Here is a 22006-nt window from a genome sequence, read left to right on the forward strand (position 1 = left end):
CCCAGGAAAAAAAATACATATACTGTGGTTTGAACTTGCAACATCACGTCCTTGAAGAGCACACGACCTTAGCCCGCTGCGCCACTGCACAGTTGTTGAAATGCATTAATTTTTTAAGCTTACATCCATGCCTGACCAGCTTTTGCTGAAAACCTGAAAGTTTTCTGCTCGATTCTAGAAATGCTCTATTTCCTGTTTGAAAATATCTAGTTTCCTGTTTGGTAGAGACCATAGAATGGAATTGTACACAAGAGTGGCATGCAGCTTCCTTATCTAAATCTCTGATCTCTGATAAATTGTGGTTCCTCATTTAATTAAAAATAAATAAAGGAATAATTTATTAGGTATAAATAAATAAATTATTTAAAAAATGCATAGAGGAATACATATATTTAGAAATAAATATTTTTAAATAAATAAATGTAAAAATTAATGTTTATATTATAAATGTATAAATACATATCTATAACAAAAACATTGTCAATGTAAAAAAACAAGTTAGAAAAACGCAACAGCCAATTAAAGTGGTGAGCCCAAGTTAGGAGAAGCAACTGGGGCAACCTTGTCAAGCATCAATCAAATAGGCACAATTCGAAAGGTGCTGGGGCCAAACATTCACACAATTATTGCTTCTAACTTGGCTTCTTTTTTTGATCGCTCCACTTTATTATTATTATTATTATTATTTATTTCTTAGCAGACACCCTTATCTAGGGCATTGAAATGCTCATTCCCTTATCAGCTGGGTTGTAACCAGAATAAAGATGCTAAGACACATGTGCTAAGGAAAGTGCTCAGCACAGACTGAAGTGTTCTTGGTTATCCTTAAAAGCACACTACTACAGAGAGAAAGACAGACAGAGAATGGGAGAGGCGTCATCACAGGCGCAGACAAGTATGCTCTGGGAAGACACATGGCCAACATGCAGGTAAGGCATAGGTAGATGAGGGCACACATGGACAGACATTTAGCCCATACATACAAGAATACCTCAAAGAGCATGAAGCAGTATATTTCCAACAATGAAGATGATGAACAAGACCAATAATGGCAATGAGTGCAAAGGATAATGAAAATGCAAGTTAAGTGTATGGGAAGTGACAGTTGATGGGGCAAGCATTGCAGATCCAGGGCTGGGGTGTTGGAGCCTTTTTTAGCTGTGCATTGTCAATGTTTTTTGTTGCAGATGTGACTTTTGAGCTGATAAGGGAATGGTCACAATGCCCTTGAAAAAAAAGAAGCCAAGTTAGAAGCAAAAATTGTGTGACTGTTGGGCCCCAGCACCTTTCCAATTGTGCCAATTTGATTGATGCTTGACAAGGTTGCCCCAATTGCTTCTCCTAACTTGGGCTTTTGTGTTTGATATCACCACTTTAAACGGCTGTTGTGTTTTTCTAACTTGTTTTTTTACACTGACAATGTTTTTGTTATAGATAGTATATATAGGGTTAAACTGTGAAGTGAATTAGTTATACACTGTGGACATTAAAGTCATATTAATTTACACTTGCATTTAGACATCTAAGCTAATTATATCTTTTCAGTAGCTGAAACCTGAAATGTGCAAAATTGTTTCTTGACCTTGTTAAAACTCAGAAAATCAATGGCCTGTGATCCATGGCAAATGATTTATTAAATATCGATTCCCAGCACACTAACAAGCACTGCTCTGTACATAAAATAAGGGCATTGCAACCTTTAGCCTTTTATTTTAATAGATACTAAAAGCTTACATTCTAGTGTATTTGATTGATGAAACATCTGCACTATCCTAGCAACCAGAAATTGCCTTGTGAACTTTAACCTTTGTCATAGTTCTTGAAATTCCTTATTATCATTCATTAATGACTTAAATGCTTTTGAAGTATGTCCTGCTTCTTCCTCAGGGGAATTCGCAATCAAACCAATATGCCAGCAAAATGTAACCTAAAACATGCCCCATGATGGGCAATCCCTTCAAGGGAACGGTCAGTTCCCTTGCAATATGATTAAATATTACCCAGATCTGCTTTATGTGCAACATGCCGAATATGTATATCTGTATTTAGAGACTGGAAATAAATATTATTAAAAATATATATACAGTAGAGTCAATTATCCAATCTTTGATCAACCGTACTGTCTAATCAACCATGATGAATTACGTGTGGTGTATTAAAACGGCTACGAGATTTAGCTGCCAAAAAAAAAACACCAGCTGAGAGACGCAAATGAAAGTTAAATAATTATTCAGTACACCAAAATATTAGATATAGCATTGTGTGCTTTAAATTGTTGCAGTTAAGCAAATTAAAACAGTCACCACATTCCTGATTTTTCTTCTATTTTGTCAGTAAGAGCTGGAGATCCCGTCTATGTTATTGAGCAGCTAAGAAATTTTATTTTATTCATTTACAAGTTATTACAATGCTTTAACAGCAAGTATCAAAGTATTGAAACATTTTACTGATTTTTTGAAGTTTAATGATTCCTAAAGTTCTGTAATGTTTCAAAGTTGTACTGAATTGTATTCTTTGATGATTTTCAAAGTTTTTGTATATGGTACATTTAATTACAGTATTTCATGACCTTAACTGTAGGTGTTAAAGTTTACTGAATTGCATTAATTTAATGATTTGTAAAGCTTTGTAATTTTGTATGCTTAAAGTGATAGAATAGGTTACTAGCTATATATCATCAGTAGGTACTTGTGTACTAAGTACTTGTGTATGTTAATTTTATTCTATACATTATTAAAGGTACAGTAATTGTTGTTAATACCTGTTCAATTATCCATACACATTGATTCTGCAAACTAGTATCGATCCCAATTAGTTTGGATAATTGACTCTCTACTGTATATAGCTCACTAATGCAATGTTTATGATTTCAATTTGTACACATTTGCATCGTAAAAGCTTACGCTTTTTATAATTATTTTACAAATTATTGGACACACTTCACATTAGGTGTCTCTTGATTATACTAATAACACAGGAATTGTATAGATGATTGTGTAGTTACAATGCAACTATATGTTTTACAAAATGAAAGTTTTAGGCAGTTGGCAACATTGTAATTTACACGGTTGTAGAATTGCAATGTAATTACAATGTTATTAAACACTCAATGTAACATATTACCAAACCCTTAATGGAATATTTAAAGTTTCTTCATTGTATGGTTTAACATGAGTATGAAGAAAGAGACAGTCACATTGGTTCATTTTGCAGGTGAGTTTTATTTACATTATTTCTTCATGGTAACCCACATTACTACTAGCCAAAAAAGCAAAAATTAATTCTTAATTGTAGATAAAGTATTTGGTCACATTTTTTAAAACTAAAAATAAACAAAACACAATAATTATTATAAGTTTAATATTACAGTGGTGGCCACAAATATAACATCTTATTTGATTAAAAAATGCACTAATAATATTTCTCTGCTAGACCTAAAAGTTGTATTTATTCTTACTGTTTTTTATTTGTATTTAACAGAGATAGGACTCTAGAGATTCAAATCCCCATTGCAAAGTCATCCTGTTGAACAATCCAAATGGTATTTAGTAATCATTAATTTTATGAATACATTACATTTGTTATATGCTGTAACAAAACACTGTTTGCTTTTTCAATGGATAGCACAATTGACTTATGTGCTTGCTTCAGTGAGTTTTGGCAGGTGCTCACTTTGCCCTGCACTGGCTAGCACTGATATGACAGAGGAAATGCATGTTATTCATGTTGTCACAGGATTTAAGAACCAACACAATTCATCAGTACTGTCCTGGGGTAGTTTCCATGATGCTAGGGAAGTCCCTGGGAGGTTCAAGATTTTGTTTAGACTATAGATGCACTGAAGACCCAAAGGAATTGGAGCTGAATGGAGCTAAAGGAAGACATTATGGGTTCTATGCACAGAAGCAGGAGACCTCAGCAGTGCTAACAGCATGCAGACCAATTGTAGGTCAAATTCCCTTTTTAACAGCACACACAACAATAGCAGATCAACCCGTATCAGGCTAGTACTGCCAGGGGCTCACACAGTTGGATGTTGAGCTCATGTGGTACCATGGTTATCATCACCATTAGGCCTATACCTGCCCCTTTTTTACTGCACAAACGGCATGTTCATAATAATACTGAGGTAAAACAATAACTGTTATAACTATTAAGCCAAAACAAGAAAATATTCTACTTGACTCTTCATTTCCTACAGTTTTCAGAATGTATGATGAGTGTTTCATTACCGGTTTATCAGTTTTATCATGGGTCGGAAATGAACCTTATTGACCTACTTTAGGAAGAATTTCTGGAGAATGATTGATGCTGCAATATTCATGGCCATCGCTGTAAATCAACTTTGCAGTTTTACAGAAATACAGAAAAAGAATACATGTTGACAAGTTTCATGTCCTTAATGAATCATTGTAGGTACTAATACCATATTGATTTTTTTTCTTTTCCTTTTTTTAAATGCAGCTCATTCAACACAATTTTTACTTTAACCTCCATCTTACATATTTTAAAAATACAAATGGAATTTTTCAACAAATCTTCAATAAACATTTTGTCCTGGTTGATATATATATATATATATATATATATATATATATATATATATATATATATATATATATATATAAATTAAGTACTAAAAGGTAAAATAAACATTCTGTTACAGACAACAAGAAGGCTACATACAGTATAAATTAAAATTCATGCAAGTCACAACTATTTCAAGAAAACATCCGACAGGATACAGTACATTAAAAGCCATTTACCTGACACAATTAAAATGTAATAACAATAATAACTAAGTAGAACTGACACAGTTGTGGTGTTTAAAAAACAATATAAATACCAACACGTGACAACTGTTTACTGTTAACAACATTGTTTAGTTGTTTTCTCGATGCTATGAGTATTGCAGTTCATTTTTACTCATTAAAAAATACAGCAAACTTAGAAGTGGGTAATTGCTGTGTGAATATGGCTATATCTGTCTTGATTTAAGATGTCTTTAAAGATATCACAAACAATCCATTTACATCAAAATAAAGAAACACTGGGATCCATCCAATTTATCTAATAATATGTTAATATTTAAACACTGGCAATATTTTGACCACCACTGTTGAGATCAGTTATACTGTTGAGATCAGTTACATAGACCACATAGCTTGATAGCTTTAGCAGCATAAATACTGGTGATTGATTGTTTTTCCTTTTTTATGTAATACATTAAATATATAAATGCATTTATCAATTTAAAAAAAAAATGGTTTTAGTAGTTTCAAATTATGTCCAAATAAATAGGTATAGTTATAGGATTGCAGTTTAATATTTTGCATCATCGCTTATCACTGCTGAGTACTGTACTGATAATTTGTACACCACAAGTCTGTTTGCTTTTAAGCCTCTTTTAATGCAATAAAGATGGGTGATGTTGTTCATCAAAAGGATGATTGCTGACAATTAAAATGCTAAATATAAGTTAATACCATACTCTACCTTGTGTCACTACATAAGCCACATATTGCTCTACTTTGCCAGAATAATTGCACAGTATTATCATGCATATGTAATTACAGTAGTGCTTCATGATTCATTAGCTTTTCTTCAACATAAAACCAAAGAACTGCCTACATTCAAGTGCTTTATTCAGGGTAATTTTTCAACATGAATGGCAAAGAGTTGTGTTACAAAAAAGCTTGTACTTTTCAAAAGGCCTCATCAAAACACACAATTATAGCCATAACATTTACCATTGCTTAACATGCAGCCACCTGAAATCCTCTGTCAGGCAGTAAAAATATAATTGGCAGTAAAGTAACTTTATTAATGGGCCGCATATGAAGTTAGAACCTCAGATATTAATTCACTAACTATTGGAGTTCTCTGTAACAGAACATAGCAATTATTATCTGAGATAATAAACTGTAATTCTGAAGCTAGAAGTAGAGGAAAGAAAAATATGTACATGTCTTTATAGTATGTAGGCCCTATTTAGCAAATATGTGTGCAGCCGCTTTCGCTAGGGCAAAAATGACAACTTTAGCGAACCGCCACGATAGCACACGAAAACATGATTTAGAAGTTGGGTCTCATGCATGGGCTAATGCATATCAAATAGCGAATCATGCGCCCAGTCAATAAAATCACAGTTGTAAATTTACAACCAATAAGGATTCAACATTTCCTGTGTGTCTGCGATAGCGAACGGAGGGCATTTTCAAATTCCAAAAAAAAGAAGAGCCAAAAAATTAAATATGTCCAGCAGCCAAATTGATGAGGATGACCAAGCCTCTCAAGCAAGGCTACGAATGTTTTTTTTTTAGCAGTGGAAAGTGAATACTTACAAAATAAAAAAAAGTAATTTATAAGGCTTTGTCTGACCTGCCTGGCACTTTCAGCATCTGCAACCTCCACCACTGGGGCTTCAAGTTCAGCATCTGCTTCCCTCAAACCCTGTACTCTTTCCTCTTTAAGTTCAACATCACATCCATTACGGAGAGATATGTTATGTAAAACACAACCAGCCAGGAGGACATTGCTAACCTTCTGAGGAGTGTACTGTAGTGTTCCCCCAGAGACATCCAAACATCAGAATCGCATTTTGAGGATTCCAAATATTAGCTCAATCACAGTACAAGCACATTTAAAGGTATGGTTATACCTCTGTTTGGCAGGGGTAATGGGGTTGAGTAGCAGTGTCAGTTGCCACCACTTCAGTGGATACCCGTTGTCCCCTATCAACCAGCATCTCAGACTGAGTCTTCCTGCTGAAACACAGCTTCCACCTGCAAATTAGCGAGGATAAACGAGTCATGAACGGAGCCAGGATAGTTTGCATACACATTTGCAAGGTAGTTGTTGGCATCACACAGTTCTTGCCCGTTGACAAAATAGGTTCCCTTATGATCTATGTAGAGGTGCCTATTCTGTGTTGGTGTGCATAGCTGCACGTGTGCAATCGATGGCTCCCAGGACACCAGGAAACCCATACCTCTCAAGAAAACCCTGCTTTGTATTTTGTTGCAGCTCGTGTGAGACAGGGAAATGGATTAATTCTCCTGCCCGCTTTACTAAAGCTGCAGATACACCTCACACTGCACATGATAAAGCCAACTGGCTTATGTCTGCAGTATACTGTAAAGCCATAAATATTTGCATGCCTTTCATTATGCGTTTTTCGTGAATGAAAAATAAATAAATAAAATAATAACATGTTTGGCACGAAATCTAATTCCACTAACAATACATACTTTATGTATTGCAACAGGTTACCAACATTTCTGGAGCAAAATAGGTTTTATGTGTGTGATTCGCAAATATTTATTGTTTACAGTAACCCACAGTATGTTGGAATGAGCCAGTGGCATAAAATGTTAGTGCAGCGGGTACTCTAAGTGCTACAGAGTGTAAACAGTGTGCTCTCCGCATGTCTCCTTCCAGGTCAGCCTGAAGCAGTTGGCAGATGCCAGTGATTGTCTGTCTGTTGGGGCAAAATTGCTGCATTTTGTGCCAGACAGGCTTAGAAAAGACAGATGGGGCTCCCGAGTGGCGCATCAAGTAAAGGCGCTCCGCGCAGAGTGCAGGATGTGTCCTATAGCCTGGAGATCGCAAGTTCGAATGTCACAGCCGACCGTGACCGTGAGTTCCTAGGGGGCGGTGAACAATTGGCTGAGCGCTGCCCGGGTAGGGAGGTCGGCAGGGGAATCCACGGCTCACCGCGCATCAGCGACCCCTGTGGCCGATAGGGCGCCTGTGGTTCTGCAGTGGAGCCGCCGGATCTATGTGTTGTCCTTCGGCACTATAGGTCTGGTGGCATCGCTGTGGATCTGCAGTGCGAAAAATGACGGCTTGGCAAGAGCACGTTTCAGAGGACGAGTGTTCCAGCCGCCGTTTCCCGAGTCGGCAGGGGGTTTGTGAGCGGTGAGCCGAGGATACAGATAATAATTGGGCATACTAAATTGGGGAGAAAACCAGGGTAAAAAATTGGCGATGACTAAATAAAAAAAAAAAGAAAAAATAAAGAAAAGACAGATGTCTGCCAACATAGAAATTCAGTGCGGACTCTATTGCTATTTTATTCTCTCTCTTTTCTTTACCTGCTACCCTGGTAGTTTCAGCGGTATTTATAGTCGACCATGTAATTTGTGCACAGTTTAGACCTGGTTTTTACGTCAACTGAAACGCAAATGCTAACACTGTTTTTGGTTTGCTAAATCGCTACATTTGTATGTAAATGAGATACTCCCCTAAAGTTCAGCCCATGTCCAGCGCTAACGCTGACTTGCCGGGTGGGCACTGAAACACGGTTGCTAAGTCACACATGTGGGCAAAGTCTGTTTGCCCACACGCGCGCCTGATTTCGGTGCGCTAACTGTCCGCAAAGGTGTTTTGAGATTACCTTAGGGGTTTGCGAACATTGCTAAATAGGGCCCTGTGTGTGTTACCGGCATTGATAAGACCAGAGAAATAGTGAAGACATTCAAATAAAACCTGTATGACCCTTAAACAACACAAACATGTAAGTATTACATTCAGGAGTGTATATCTACAATGACTTTATGTGGTCTTCTTATCAACTTCAAACATTGGTGGGATGTCGTTTGGTTGAGTGACCATTCGCACTGGCTATATCTTCTGCTTCCAAGGTCTTTTTTTTTGTACTGAACTCCACTTGGCCCTCCAGGTGGATAGAATCAACCCTCTGCTCGCATTTAAACACAGTTATGAAAGCATTTCTGTAGTTATTATTCATCCACCCATAAAGGAATGGGTTGGCAAAGGTAGAGCACATAGCTATTACATGAAATATGGTATACATTAATTTAAAATTTTTCATATCTAAGACATTGTTATCAATATCAATTCCTAGCTGAAAAGCATGAAATGGCAACCAGCTCACGGCAAACACTACCACAACGGTAACCAACATTTTTGTGGTTTTCCTTCTTCTGTGGTGTCGAACATTCCCTTCGCCTGGACTTACATGGTTCTTCAGTTTACTCCAGATTCGGATGTATGCAAAGGAAATGATTGACAGTGGCAACACATATTGCAGCAGCAGCATTGAGATACTGTATACAGTGCCATCTCGGTTGTTATCAGACCATTTCTCAGTACAAAACTGAATAGATTTATCAGGGGATATGTGGAATGTACCATACTCTCTAAAGATGGCCAGTGGGCTTGCTAGTACTGCACTGATCATCCATGTAATACCAATGACAATAAAGCAAGTCTCCTTGGACATCTTGGTCTCAAAGTGATAGACTATGCATCTATGTCTGTCTAGAGCAATGACAGTTAGGGTTACCGTGGATACGTGCACTGCTAAACCTTGAGCATATGGGACCATAAAGCACAACACTTGTCCAAATTTCCACTCGCCTACAAGGGTGTAGATCAATGTAAATGGCAGGCACAAAGTATTTACCAATAAATCTGCCACAGCAAGGTTTGCAATGAAAAAATTTGTAACAGTGCGCAGTGTTTTAAACTTAAATACAACATAGATGACCAAGGAGTTGCCAATAACCCCTAGAAGAATAATGGTACAGTAAGCTGCTATAAGTACGATTTGCACGCCAATCAGCTTTGTGCTGTCTTCCAGATCTGGTGGGAGGTGGTCAAAGGATGGAGTTGTAGAGTTTGTGCAGCATACAGGTATACTAGAGTCTATTAATGATCTATAGTCATCCTCCACTGTCAGGTTCACTTGCCTATCCAAGTCCATTGGTCCCATTTCCACTGTAGACATATTAAGACTCTGCAACCACACGGGGGTCCAGTAATTTTGTAGTATCTTCTATCAAAAATGACTGTGCAGTTTAATAAGCTGATGAAAAAGAACAGAATATGAAAGCTGTTTATTTGACAGTAGAAACAAACAAACAAATAAATAAATAAATGCATATATTCTCTGAAATAATGTGTTTATTTTATTCTTCACTATACAGTAAAGCTTAAATGTATGATATTTAAGGTAAGGGTTTTGTGGAGGTTTAGGGTTAGGTTTAAGTAAATGCAATATGAATGTAGTAAATTCATACCACAGAATCACATGTCATACCCCAATACACTGCATTCTTGCTAATCAGAACCAGTCTGCATTGGACCCTGCTCAGATCAGTGATCCTGGCAGTAATCTTTACCATATATTGTCTAGACATTGTTTTATGCTTTTGATGTTCTCAATTTATATTTAATCACATATCAGTAATAAGGCAAAACACACACACAACAGTTGTACAGTAAATATCTCCTAACTGTAATATGGTCCTATGGTATAATACTTGCTTATATTACTTGTAAACTAAGCGGTCCTGCACTGCACGTGCAGCCCACTTTGAGCTGTGTGAAAATGCTATTTTTCTACAGCTGGTTTTAGCATACACCATGATTATCTGGTTCAAATTTTAGCTCAGTTCAGACCACTGCAGGTTCAAATTAGCTAGTCTACTTTTGTGTAATATTATCTTTCTACAGTTGTAAACCTCTCAACAAACACACTTTAAAGGTGATGTACCTAATGCTCTTGCCTTAAAATAAAACAGAAAAAAAGAAAACTAACACTGCTGGGATTAAACAAAATAAAAACATTAATCTCCCAACTGAATCTTTGTGAGACTTTTTATTGGTTTACATTGCTTATTAAATTGTTTTTTATGGGAATTTCAGTTATATGCGGTATATAAATTAGCCTTTTTTTTCTTTCATTCATATTTAAAAAAGAAAAAGGTAACCCCTTGAGATGTATCATTTAATTGTCAAAGTTTTTGTAGTGTACTGCCCTGTTCCTCTCTTCTTTTGTTTTTGGTCATTTTCTTGAATGTAAATTTAGAGATTAAAGTTCAGGATAAAATCCGACAGAAACACAGATGGAAATACAATAATAATAATAAAAAAAAATAGAAGTGTTAATGTATACACACACACACATACACACTGACAGTTCCTTGTTGAGGTGACTTTTTATAATTACTCTGCATACTTACTTAACTAGGAATATAGTACTTACCTCTATTTAGAGTGAAACTCGTTCATGCATTTCCGCGTTGTTTGTTTTCTGTTTGTATTCCAGCAGTTGTTAGTTTTATTTTTGGACAACAGTTTGCATTTTATGAAATGTCTTTAATGTCAGATGAGATTGAAACAAGTTGCAGTATTTAGTAGATTATACGTTTTAATGTGTCTTCTGTCAGTGTATTTTGAAGTATTGCAGTAGTAAATTGCTAGATTTATATGCGGCACTATAAACGATACTTTTCCACATTATAGGGATTTTAGCTGAAATGGTGCACATCAATCCCAGAAAAAAAGGTATTCTTTGTCTGCTCTATTACTGAAAAAAAATGAATGAAATACAGCAGTTCAAAATGTAACAGGTGCAATGTTTGAGAAAACATAGCGAAAGCATTATTAGGTATTTACAGAAAAGCGCATTGAAAGTGTGCAGTCCATTGTGATTTTCGATTAAGCACACATGACTTCCGAGGTTTAAATTGCCAAGGACTCCTCTGTGCGTAGTATAAAGATTTTTTTTTTCTTTTAGTTTTTCTTGCTGAAAGTCAAAGCACATCAATCGCTTTCCAAAATGCACCACAAATTACGAGTCAGAATGTATTGTATATCTGCACCAACACCCCGATTCGCTTCAAATCTAACTTGCGTCCAGAGTCATTTCAAGCAATTGCTGCTTCTTTACAGTTGCTGCACTCGCTGTCTCTCTTCATACACTGAAGGAAACTGGCGAACTTGCATTTTTTATAGACCTGATGCGGATCTCATGACATCCCACCCAATTTCTTTCACCTCAGAAGTAGGGGTCGTCTTTAAATTCATACTGGGGCAGCAGTGTGGAGTAGTGGTTAGGGCACTGGACTCTTGACCAGAGGGTTGTGGGTTCAATCCCCAGTGGGGGACACTGCTGTTGTACCCTTGAGCAAGGTACTTTACCTAGATTGCTCCAGTAAAAACCCAACTGTATAAATGGGCAATTGTATGTAAAAATAATGTGATAACTGTATAATGTGATATCTTGTAACAATTGTAAGTCGCCCTGGATAAGGGCGTCTGCTAAGAAATAAATAATAATAATAATAATAATAATACTGAACTTGAATACTTATATTAAACAAAGATCTTACATTATTGAGAATGACAGGCATTATACATTCTACATTGTTGGTGGGCAGATGTAAATTGCCCTAAGACTACTAGCACAATTAATTCTACTATTACTAATAATACTTCTTTATTATTATTATTATTATTATTATTATTATTATTATTATTATTATTATTATTATTATTATTAACAATAATAATAATAATACGAATACTACTACTACTACTACAACTAATAATAATAGTAATAATAATAATACTAATAATAATAATAATAATAATAATAATAATAATAATAATAATAATTATTATTATTATTATTATTATTATTATTAGTATTATTATTATTATTTTTTGCAGACACCCTTATCCGGGGCGACTTACAATTGTTGCAAGATATCACATTATTTTTACATACAATTACCCATTTATGCAGTTGGGTTTTTACTGGAGCAATCTAGGTAAAGTACCTTGCTCAAAAGTACAGCAGCAGTGTCTCCCACCTGGGATTGAAACCACGACCCTCCGGTCAAGAGTCCAGAGCCCTAACCACTACTCCACACTGCTGCCCTATTATTACAATAATGTACATCCAACTGTACATAATAAGGCTGTAATTCATCAAGGGTTTCAGGTGACATAAATCACTAGATAGTTATCTGGAACGACTTACCAATGTCACTATAAACCACAGATAGAATTACAGCCTTACAGTGGCTCTCAAAAGTATTCACCCACCTTGGACTTTTCCACATTTTATTGTGTTACAACATTGAATCAAAATGGATTTAATTAGGAGTTTTTGCCACTGATCAACACAAAAAAGTCCATAATGTCAAAATGAAAAATAAAATCTACAAATTGTTCTAAATTAATTACAAATACAAAACAGAAAATAATTGATTGCATAAGTATTCACCACCTTGAGTCAATATTTGGTAGAGGCACCTTTGGCAGCAATTACAGCCATGAGTCTATTTGGATAAGTCTCTACCAGCTTTGCACATCTGGACACTGCAATTTTTGCCCATTATTCTTTGCAAAATTGCTCAAGCTCCGTCAAGTTGGGTGGGGACCTTTGGTGAACAGCAATTTTCAACTCTTTCCACATATTCTCAATTGGATTGAGGTCTGGGCTTTGACTGGGCCACTCCAGGACATTGACCTTTTTGTTTTTAAGCCACTCCAGTGTGGCTTTGGCTGTATGTTTGGGGTCATTGTCCTGCTGGAAGATGAATCTTCTCCCAAGTCCCAGGTCTCTTGCAGACTTCAGCAGGTTTTTCTCCAGGATTTATCTGTACTTTGCTGCCTCCATTTTGCCCTCTATCTTCACGAGCTTTCCAGGCCCTGACGCAGAGAAGCATCCCCATAGCATAATGCTGCCATCACCATGCTTCACGGTAGGGATGGTGTTCTCAGGATGATGTGCGGTGTTAGGCTTGCGCCAAACATAGCGCTTAGCGTTGAGGCCAAAAAGCTCTATTTTGGTCTCATCAGACCATAGAATCTTCTTTTCTGTTTTATATTTGTAATTAATTTAAAACAATTTGTAGATTTTATTTTTCTCTTTGACATTATAGACTTTTTTGTGCTGATCAGTGGCAAAAACTCCTAATTAAATCCATTTTGATTCCATGTTATAACACAATAAAATGTGGAAAAGTCCAAGGGGGGTGAATACTTTTGAGAGCCACTGTAAGGCTGTAATTCTATCTGTGGTTTATGGTGACATTGATAAGTAGGTAACAAATTAATGCAATTACCCGCAACATGCGATTTCCAACTCCGTCACCAGTTTTCTGATACAAAGCCCATCGCTTCAATGTTACAATGTACTTGTTTATCGGTTACAACCCGCAGTTTTATTTATTTATTTACTTTTCTCGCATGCCAAATCAATAAGCGCTTCCTCCAATTTCACATGACGAGAATTCAGCAAAAACAAAGTGAACAAGACAAAATACGATAATGTAAAAATTAATCATTAAACAGTTTTATATACTATGATGCATTTTTTTTTAAATCTGTGATCTTTAGTTGCTTTTGTGCATTTTTCATTTGCAAGTGAACTGTAATATTAGGGACTTATCGAGCACTATGTTCTGCAATTTTGAATACTGACTTTGGATACTGTTTTAATTCTGGAAACTGATGTTGATGTTTTTTTTAATCTTTTGCTAAATTGCATTGCCTTTTACGTTTTTCGCAGTTCTGTGCATGGGTAACATTTTGATTTCATTTTGCTGTTGGGTCGTTAATGGAGAATTTTACATACTGCTACAATAGGTACATAAAAGCATGTACTGTATTACAGTCCACGTGTTGTTTCTTGGTAGGTGATATTTTTAGAATCATATCATTCTGAATTAAAATACTTCTTCTGTTGAAAATATAGTACTATACCAACAAAACCAACTACAGTACATCTAAATGGAAGCCTACTTATTTTAAAACACAGTCCTTTTATCTATGTATTTTTGACATTGTATTTTTGTGTTCCCTGAAAAAACAGACAAGGGTTGGAACGGGACAAAATGAAATAATCAGATATGTGTCACACTCGTTTAATTGTCACTGACGTCAAAATGACGTCGGGTATGTGAGTGCTGACTGTATATTATTTGTTACAATACATGGTGACATAACAGACTAGAAGTGTTTACTTTTAACAACTGAAGAAGTGTTGAGAAAAACATTGGAAAACAGAATGCAGAAAAACTGTAAAACAAGTTATTTGTTTTAACAATTCATTTTAAACTTTAGTTTTTTAAATTATTTTATTAACATTGTTTTGGCAGGGAAGGTGCTGGAAAACTATATGTATTATTACTAAGAGTAGGAGTAGAACATGTGGTTGGCTTTTTTGGAAGGAAGAGTTGGATAATCTTATTTGTTGGATAATCTTTCAAAGGACCATATGGACAGCTGGAAATACAAAATCAAAATGCATGGCTGAAATCGTGGTGCACACAAGAAGGCTTCATCTTTCTTGAACATTGGATCACATTCTACAACAAGTAATATCTATATAGGCGGGAGGGCTGCACTTAAACAAAAAGGGAACCAATCTACTCAAAGGATCCTTGAGGAGGTTCAGAAGCATTTAAACTAGAAAGGAAGGGGGGAGAAAACAAAAAAAAACAGAAGGGAGACCACATCAAAACAAAGGCAACAACTCAGGTAAGACAACTATTAAATATATTTATCTTAATGCTAGAAGTCTCAGAAACAAAATGTTAGAACTTGAAGCTACTGCACTAACAAGTAACTACAATGTGATAGGTGTTACAGAAACGTGGTTGTCTGAGAATGATGGAGACGAATATAATATTAGTGGGTACACACTGTATAGGAAAGACAGGCAGGACAGAAGAGGCGGAGGGGTAGCACTATACATAAGAAATAGTCTTGAAGCCCAGGTGTTAAATCTGGACAAAGAAAACAACACCGAATCAATATGGGTCAGAATAATGGACAAAAATTCAAAGGGCATAATAATAGGAGCATGCAATTACATTAGAAATGTGTGTAGAAAAGGAGAAGCCATACTAATGGGGGATTTCAACTTCCCCTGTATAAAATGGGAAAACCCGATGGGGGGCACGACGGACGAAATTGAAATGGTGGAAATGACAAATGACTGCTTTCTAACGCAATTTGTCAAGGCACCGACTAAAGGGGAGGCATGCCTTGACTTAGTCTTTTCAAATAATGAAGACAGAATAACTAAAACAGAGGTCAGAAAGCCATTGGCAAACTCAGACCACAACATGGTCTTATTTGAAATATTTTTTAAAACCCCAAAAGTAATGACTAAAGCTAAGGTTTACAATTTTAGAAAAGCAAACTACGAAGGTATGAAACAGAGACTAATAGAAGTAGATTCGAGTAAAATAGAGAAAACATCCACAGAAAAAGGATGGCTGTTTTTTTAAAAATGTAGTACTAGAGGCGTAAAACAATTACATCGGAAAGGTAGACAAATCTAAATAAGACAAAATGGCCAAAATGGTTTAATAGATCAATTAAAAAAAACATTCAGTGAAAAAAGGCACTTTACAGAGCGTTTAAAAGGGACCAAAGAAAAAGTACACCGAAAGAGTATGTGGAACTGTAAACGCGAATTAAAAAGGAAGTTAGAAAGGCCAAGAGAGAGATAGAAATTAACATTGCTAAGGGGGTAAAACCAATTCCAAAATGTTTTTCCAATATTATAACAGCAAGAGAACATTCAAAGAGGCGGTTATATGTCTAAGAGACACAAATGGCAAAATCATAGACGAAGAAAAAAAAATAGCAAATATATTAAATGATTACTTTTCACAGGTTTTTACAAAGGAGGACATGGACAACATGCCCCACATGTCGACCTGTTCATATCCAGTTTTAAATAACTTTAGCATAAAGTGGAAAATTACCTATGGTATAAATATCCTGGGAGTCAGCATGGTTTTAGGAAAGGGAGATCGTGTCTAACTAACCTGCTTGATTTTTTTGAGGATGCAACATCGACAATGGATAATTGCAAAGCATACAACATGGTTTATTTAGATTTCCAGAAAGCTTTTGACAAAGTCCCACATAAAAGATTAATTCTCAAACTGAACGTAGTAGGGATTCAAGGAAATGCATGCACATGGATTAGGGAGTGGTTAACATGTAGAAAACAGAAAGTACTGATTAGAGGAGAAACCTCAAAATGGAGCAAGGTAACCAGTGGAGTACCACAGGGATCAGTATTAGGTCCTCTTCTATTCCTAATCTACATTAATGATTTAGATTCTGGTATAGTAAGCAAACTTGCAGATGACACAAAAATAGGAGGAGTGGCAAACACTGTTGCAGCAGCAAAGGTCATTCAAAATGATCTTGACAGCATTCAGAACTGGGCAGACACATGGCAAATGATATTTAATAGAGAAAAGTGTAAAGTACTGCACGCAGGCAATGAAAATGTGCATTATAAATATCATATGGGAGATACTGAAATTGAAGAAGGAATCTATGAAAAAGACCTAGGAGTTTATGTTGACTCAGAAATGTCTTCATCTAGACAATGTGGGGAAGCTATAAAAAAGGCCAACAAGATGCTCAGATATATTGTGAAAAGTGTTGAATTTAAATCAAGGGAAGTAATGTTAAAACTTTACAATGTATTAGTAAGACCTCACCTAGAATATTGTGTTCAATTCTGGTCTCCTCGTTACAAAAAGGATATTGCTGCTCTAGAGTGCAAAGAAGAGCAACCAGAATTATCCCAGGTTTAAAAGGCATGTCATATGCAGACAGGCTAAAAGAATTGAATCTATTCAGTCTTGAACAAAGAAGACTACGCGGTGATCTGATTCAAGCATTCAAAATCCTAAAAGGTATAGACAATGTCAACCCAGGGGACTTCTTTGACCTGAAAAAAGAAACAAGGACCAGGGGTCACAAATGGAGATTAGATAAAGAGGCATTCAGAACAGAAAATAGAAGGCACTTTTTTACACAGAGAATTATGATGGTCTGGAACCAACTCCCCAGTAATGTTGTTGAAGCTGACACCCTGGGATCCTTCAAGAAGCTGTTTGATGAGATTCTTGGATCAATAAGCTACTAACAACCAAACGAGCAAGATGGGCTGAATGGCCTCCTCTCGTTTCTAAACTTTCTTATGTTCTTATGTTCTTATTTTCCAAGGGTGTTGCGCCACTACTGTGTATAATAACACTGTAAAACACAGTTTGTAGGAAACTTATCCTTCACCATATATTTTAATAGAATTAATAATCACTGGGATTTCACCGATACTGCAGAGGTCTATTTTAATGATCTAAACAGTAGCTGATCTTAATGCTGCTGGTCTAAAATGTATAAGCCATGTATATAAAAAACATTTATGTTTTATTGAGTTAACTGCCTCTGTTAAAACCTCCCCTGAGAAATGCTAATGCTTTTGATTCCCATACTTACTGTATGTGTGGTACAAGATGAATTAACTAGTATTATTTTCTATGAACATAGGAGTTTATCAATGAACCCTAGATAAATGCTTTTGGAACATGTGTATTGTTGTAGTATCCCTTGATTAATGTTGCAAAGTGTGCATGGGCAATAACTAAACAGAGCCAAGGGGTGGGCTGGTCACATTAGACTTGTTATTGGCCGACAGAAATTGACGGCCACTAGCATATTGTGGTACCAGATAGTGATGCCTGAAGGCTACAGAAATCATCCACTAAATGATTAAACCATGTTTGCTGCAGGGTCTGAACCATATGGTTGTTCTTTCATTTGTTCGTACTTTGTGCAGTAGTTCATGTGCATCAAACAGTTGAAAGCTTACGTCTGCTAACTTTTTGCATGCCAAACAAATCTCTAGTGCAAATCTCTACACATTATTTTATGTCTGAGCTATTTGTTTCCATCCAGCTTTTACTGCATCCTAGGTATCAATGCATAGAAAATACAAATTCCACAACACAGAATGTATGTATCTATGTATGTATATGTTAATATGTGTGTGTGTGTCTCAGTTCATAATCATTCGATCTAAAAAGCAGCCTATTCAAAACAGCCATCATTTAAAACATTAAACATGTTTGGTTTTTTTTTGTTTTTACATTAAAAATCTACTAACATGCACTATTGGGTGTTTGATTTTCATAACCGTGGTCCATTTATCTATACAGTGGTGGTATTTAGATTAAATGGAATATACAGTGCCTTGCGAAAGTATTCGGCCCCCTTGAACTTTGCGACCTTTTGCCACATTTCAGGCTTCAAACATAAAGATATGAAACTGTAATTTTTTGTGAAGAATCAACAACAAGTGAGACACAATCATGAAGTGGAACGAAATTTATTGGATATTTCAAACTTTTTTAACAAATAAAAAACTGAAAAATTGGGCGTGCAAAATTATTCAGCCCCTTTACTTTCAGTGCAGCAAACTCTCTCCAGAAGTTCAGTGAGGATCTCTGAATGATCCAATGTTGACCTAAATGACTAATGATGATAAATAGAATCCACCTGTGTGTAATCAAGTCTCCGTATAAATGCACCTGCACTGTGATAGTCTCAGAGGTCCGTTTAAAGCGCAGAGAGCATCATGAAGAACAAGGAACACACCAGGCAGGTCCGTGATACTGTTGTGGAGAAGTTTAAAGCCGGATTTGGATACAAAAAGATTTCCCAAGCTTTAAACATCCCAAGGAGCACTGTGCAAGCGATAATATTGAAATGGAAGGAGTACCAGACCACTGCAAATCTACCAAGACCTGGCCGTCCCTCTAAACTTTCAGCTCATACAAGGAGAAGACTGATCAGAGATGCAGCCAAGGGGCCCATGATCACTCTGGATGAACTGCAGAGATCTACAGCTGAGGTGGGAGACTCTGTCCATAGGACAACAATCAGTCGTATACTGCACAAATCTGGCCTTTATGGAAGAGTGGCAAGAAGAAAGCCATTTCTTAAAGATATCCATAAAAAGTGTCGTTTACAGTTTGCCACAAGCCACCTGGGAGACACACCAAACATGTGGAAGAAGGTGCTCTGGTCAGATGAAACCAAAATCGAACTTTTTGGCAACAATGCAAAACGTTATGTTTGGCGTAAAAGCAACACAGCTCATCACCCTGAACACACCATCCCCACTGTCAAACATGGTGGTGGCAGCATCATGGTTTGGGCCTGCTTTCCTTCAGCAGGGACAGAGAAGATGGTTAAAATTGATGGGAAGATGGATGGAGCCAAATACAGGACCATTCTGGAAGAAAACCTGATGGAGTCTGCAAAAGACCTGAGACTGGGACGGAGATTTGTCTTCCAACAAGACAATGATCCAAAACATAAAGCAAAATCTACAATGGAATGGTTCACAAATAAACATATCCAGGTGTTAGAATGGCCAAGTCAAAGTCCAGACCTGAATCCAATCGAGAATCTGTGGAAAGAACTGAAAACTGCTGTTCACAAATGCTCTCCATCCAACCTCACTGAGCTTGAGCTGTTTTGCAAGGAGGAATGGGCAAAAATTTCAGTCTCTCGATGTGCAAAACTGATAGAGACATACCCCAAGCGACTTACAGCTGTAATCGCAGCAAAAGGTGGCGCTACAAAGTATTAACTTAAGGGGGCTGAATAATTTTGCACGCCCAATTTTTCAGTTTTTTATTTGTTAAAAAAGTTTGAAATATCCAGTAAATTTCGTTCCACTTCATGATTGTGTCCCACTTGTTGTTGATTCTTCACAAAAAATTACAGTTTCATATCTTTATGTTTGAAGCCTGAAATGTGGCAAAAGGTCGCAAAGTTCAAGGGGGCCGAATACTTTCGCAAGGCACTGTACCTCAATCTTTCATATCTAATTAAAATATCCTTGAAACATCTATGACTCATCCAGTGTTATATAATTGAATAAATATAAATTACCTGACAAGATTAGATGAGGATTTACCGACTTCCAGTTGTCTTATTGTCCTTTATTAACTAATATGTAGATTTCCTCAGCTTGTCATGTTTTCTCTACAGTATCACTACAGACTCCAAAAATCAATTCCATGGTACTTTTGCAGTTTATTGTTTATTTATTTATTTATTTATTTGTATTCTTCACAATATGAATGTTTTGGACCCTGCTCAAAAGCTCATCTTATCCCTTTTTTAAATGTGAACTACTATGTCCCATTAAGGTTCAGACTGAAAATAATCAACTTATTTGTCTCTAGCCTTGGTAGGCACGCTTTAGTCACTACAGAAAAAGCATTGCTTGTCTAAAATGACCTCATACATTCTAGATGTGGAGACTGCTTCTAGATGGACAGTGGTGTTTATGCTGTGTCTTCACTGATAGACTAATGTCTTGGGAATTGCACATATTATTATAATTGAGTTGTTTTAAATGGAATGACCTTAGAAATATGTCCTACGAGGGTGTCAACAAACTCTGGTATATTTTACGTGTAATGTAAAAAGTGAAGTAAAGGATGATGTTTATATAATGTGAAAAAGACCAAAAAATGCATATAAATCATGGATGGAATATATTTCAGTAAATCTATTGATATAACAGTAATCTTTAACAGTGTGTTAAATACAACAAATAAATCCTGAATATTTTAAATAATTCAAAGTATATATAAGGATGTATTTAAAAGTATTGCCATCACTAATGATAATATATTCAGTCTCTAACACACTGCACACCTGGAGCAGCTCTTTAGTTCCAATTGCCTGCTATAGACATGTGTAATGTAGGTTAGATTAGCCAAATAGTTTTTAAGCGCCAGCACCATCTAATGCAACAGTAATCCAAAGTGGCAGATCACTAGATGCTGCTGGCTCTTACTTCTATAAATCTAGTCTATTGTACATACAAACGTGCTCAAATTTGTTGGTACCCCTCCACAAAAAACGAAGAATGCACAATTTTCTCTGAAATAACTTGAAACTGACAAAGTAATTGGCATCCACCATATTTAATAGAAATCAGACTTTGCTTTTGATTTTTTATTCAACATAATATTGTAAATAATAAAACAAATGAAAATGGCATGGACAAAAATGGTGGGACCCCTAACCTAATATTTTGTTGCACAACCTTTAGAGGCAATCACTGCAATCAAACGTTTTCTGTAGCTCTCAATGAGACTTCTGCACCTGTTAACAGGTAGTTTGGGCCAGTCTTCCTGAGCAAACTGCTCCAGCTGTCTCAGGTTTGATGGGTGCCTTCTCCAGACTGCAAGTTTCAGCTCTTTCCATAGATGTTCGATAGGATTCAGATCAGGACTCATAGAAGGCCACTTCAGAATAATCCAATGTTTTGTTCTTATCCATTCTTGGGTAGCTGTGTGTTTTGGGTCATTATCCTGTTGGAGGACCCATGACCTGAGACTGA

General features: G+C 36.3%; 1 protein-coding gene across 1 annotated transcript; it reads right to left on the reverse strand.

Moving 5' to 3' along the window:
- Nucleotides 1–4622: 4622 nt before the first annotated feature.
- Nucleotides 4623–11715, reverse strand: LOC117421504 (neuropeptide Y receptor type 2-like). Its single transcript, XM_034035998.3, has 2 exons — nt 11015–11715; nt 4623–9832 (listed from the first exon to the last, which is right to left on the reverse strand). The coding sequence occupies exon 2, from the start codon at nt 9752–9754 to the stop codon at nt 8579–8581; it is 1176 nt and encodes a 391-aa protein (XP_033891889.2). The 5' UTR covers nt 9755–9832; nt 11015–11715; the 3' UTR covers nt 4623–8578.
- Between the last annotated feature and the right edge of the window lie 10291 nt (nt 11716–22006).

The sequence above is a fragment of the Acipenser ruthenus genome, chromosome 1 (genome assembly GCF_902713425.1).
Source record: "Acipenser ruthenus chromosome 1, fAciRut3.2 maternal haplotype, whole genome shotgun sequence".
NCBI lineage: Eukaryota > Metazoa > Chordata > Actinopteri > Acipenseriformes > Acipenseridae > Acipenser > Acipenser ruthenus.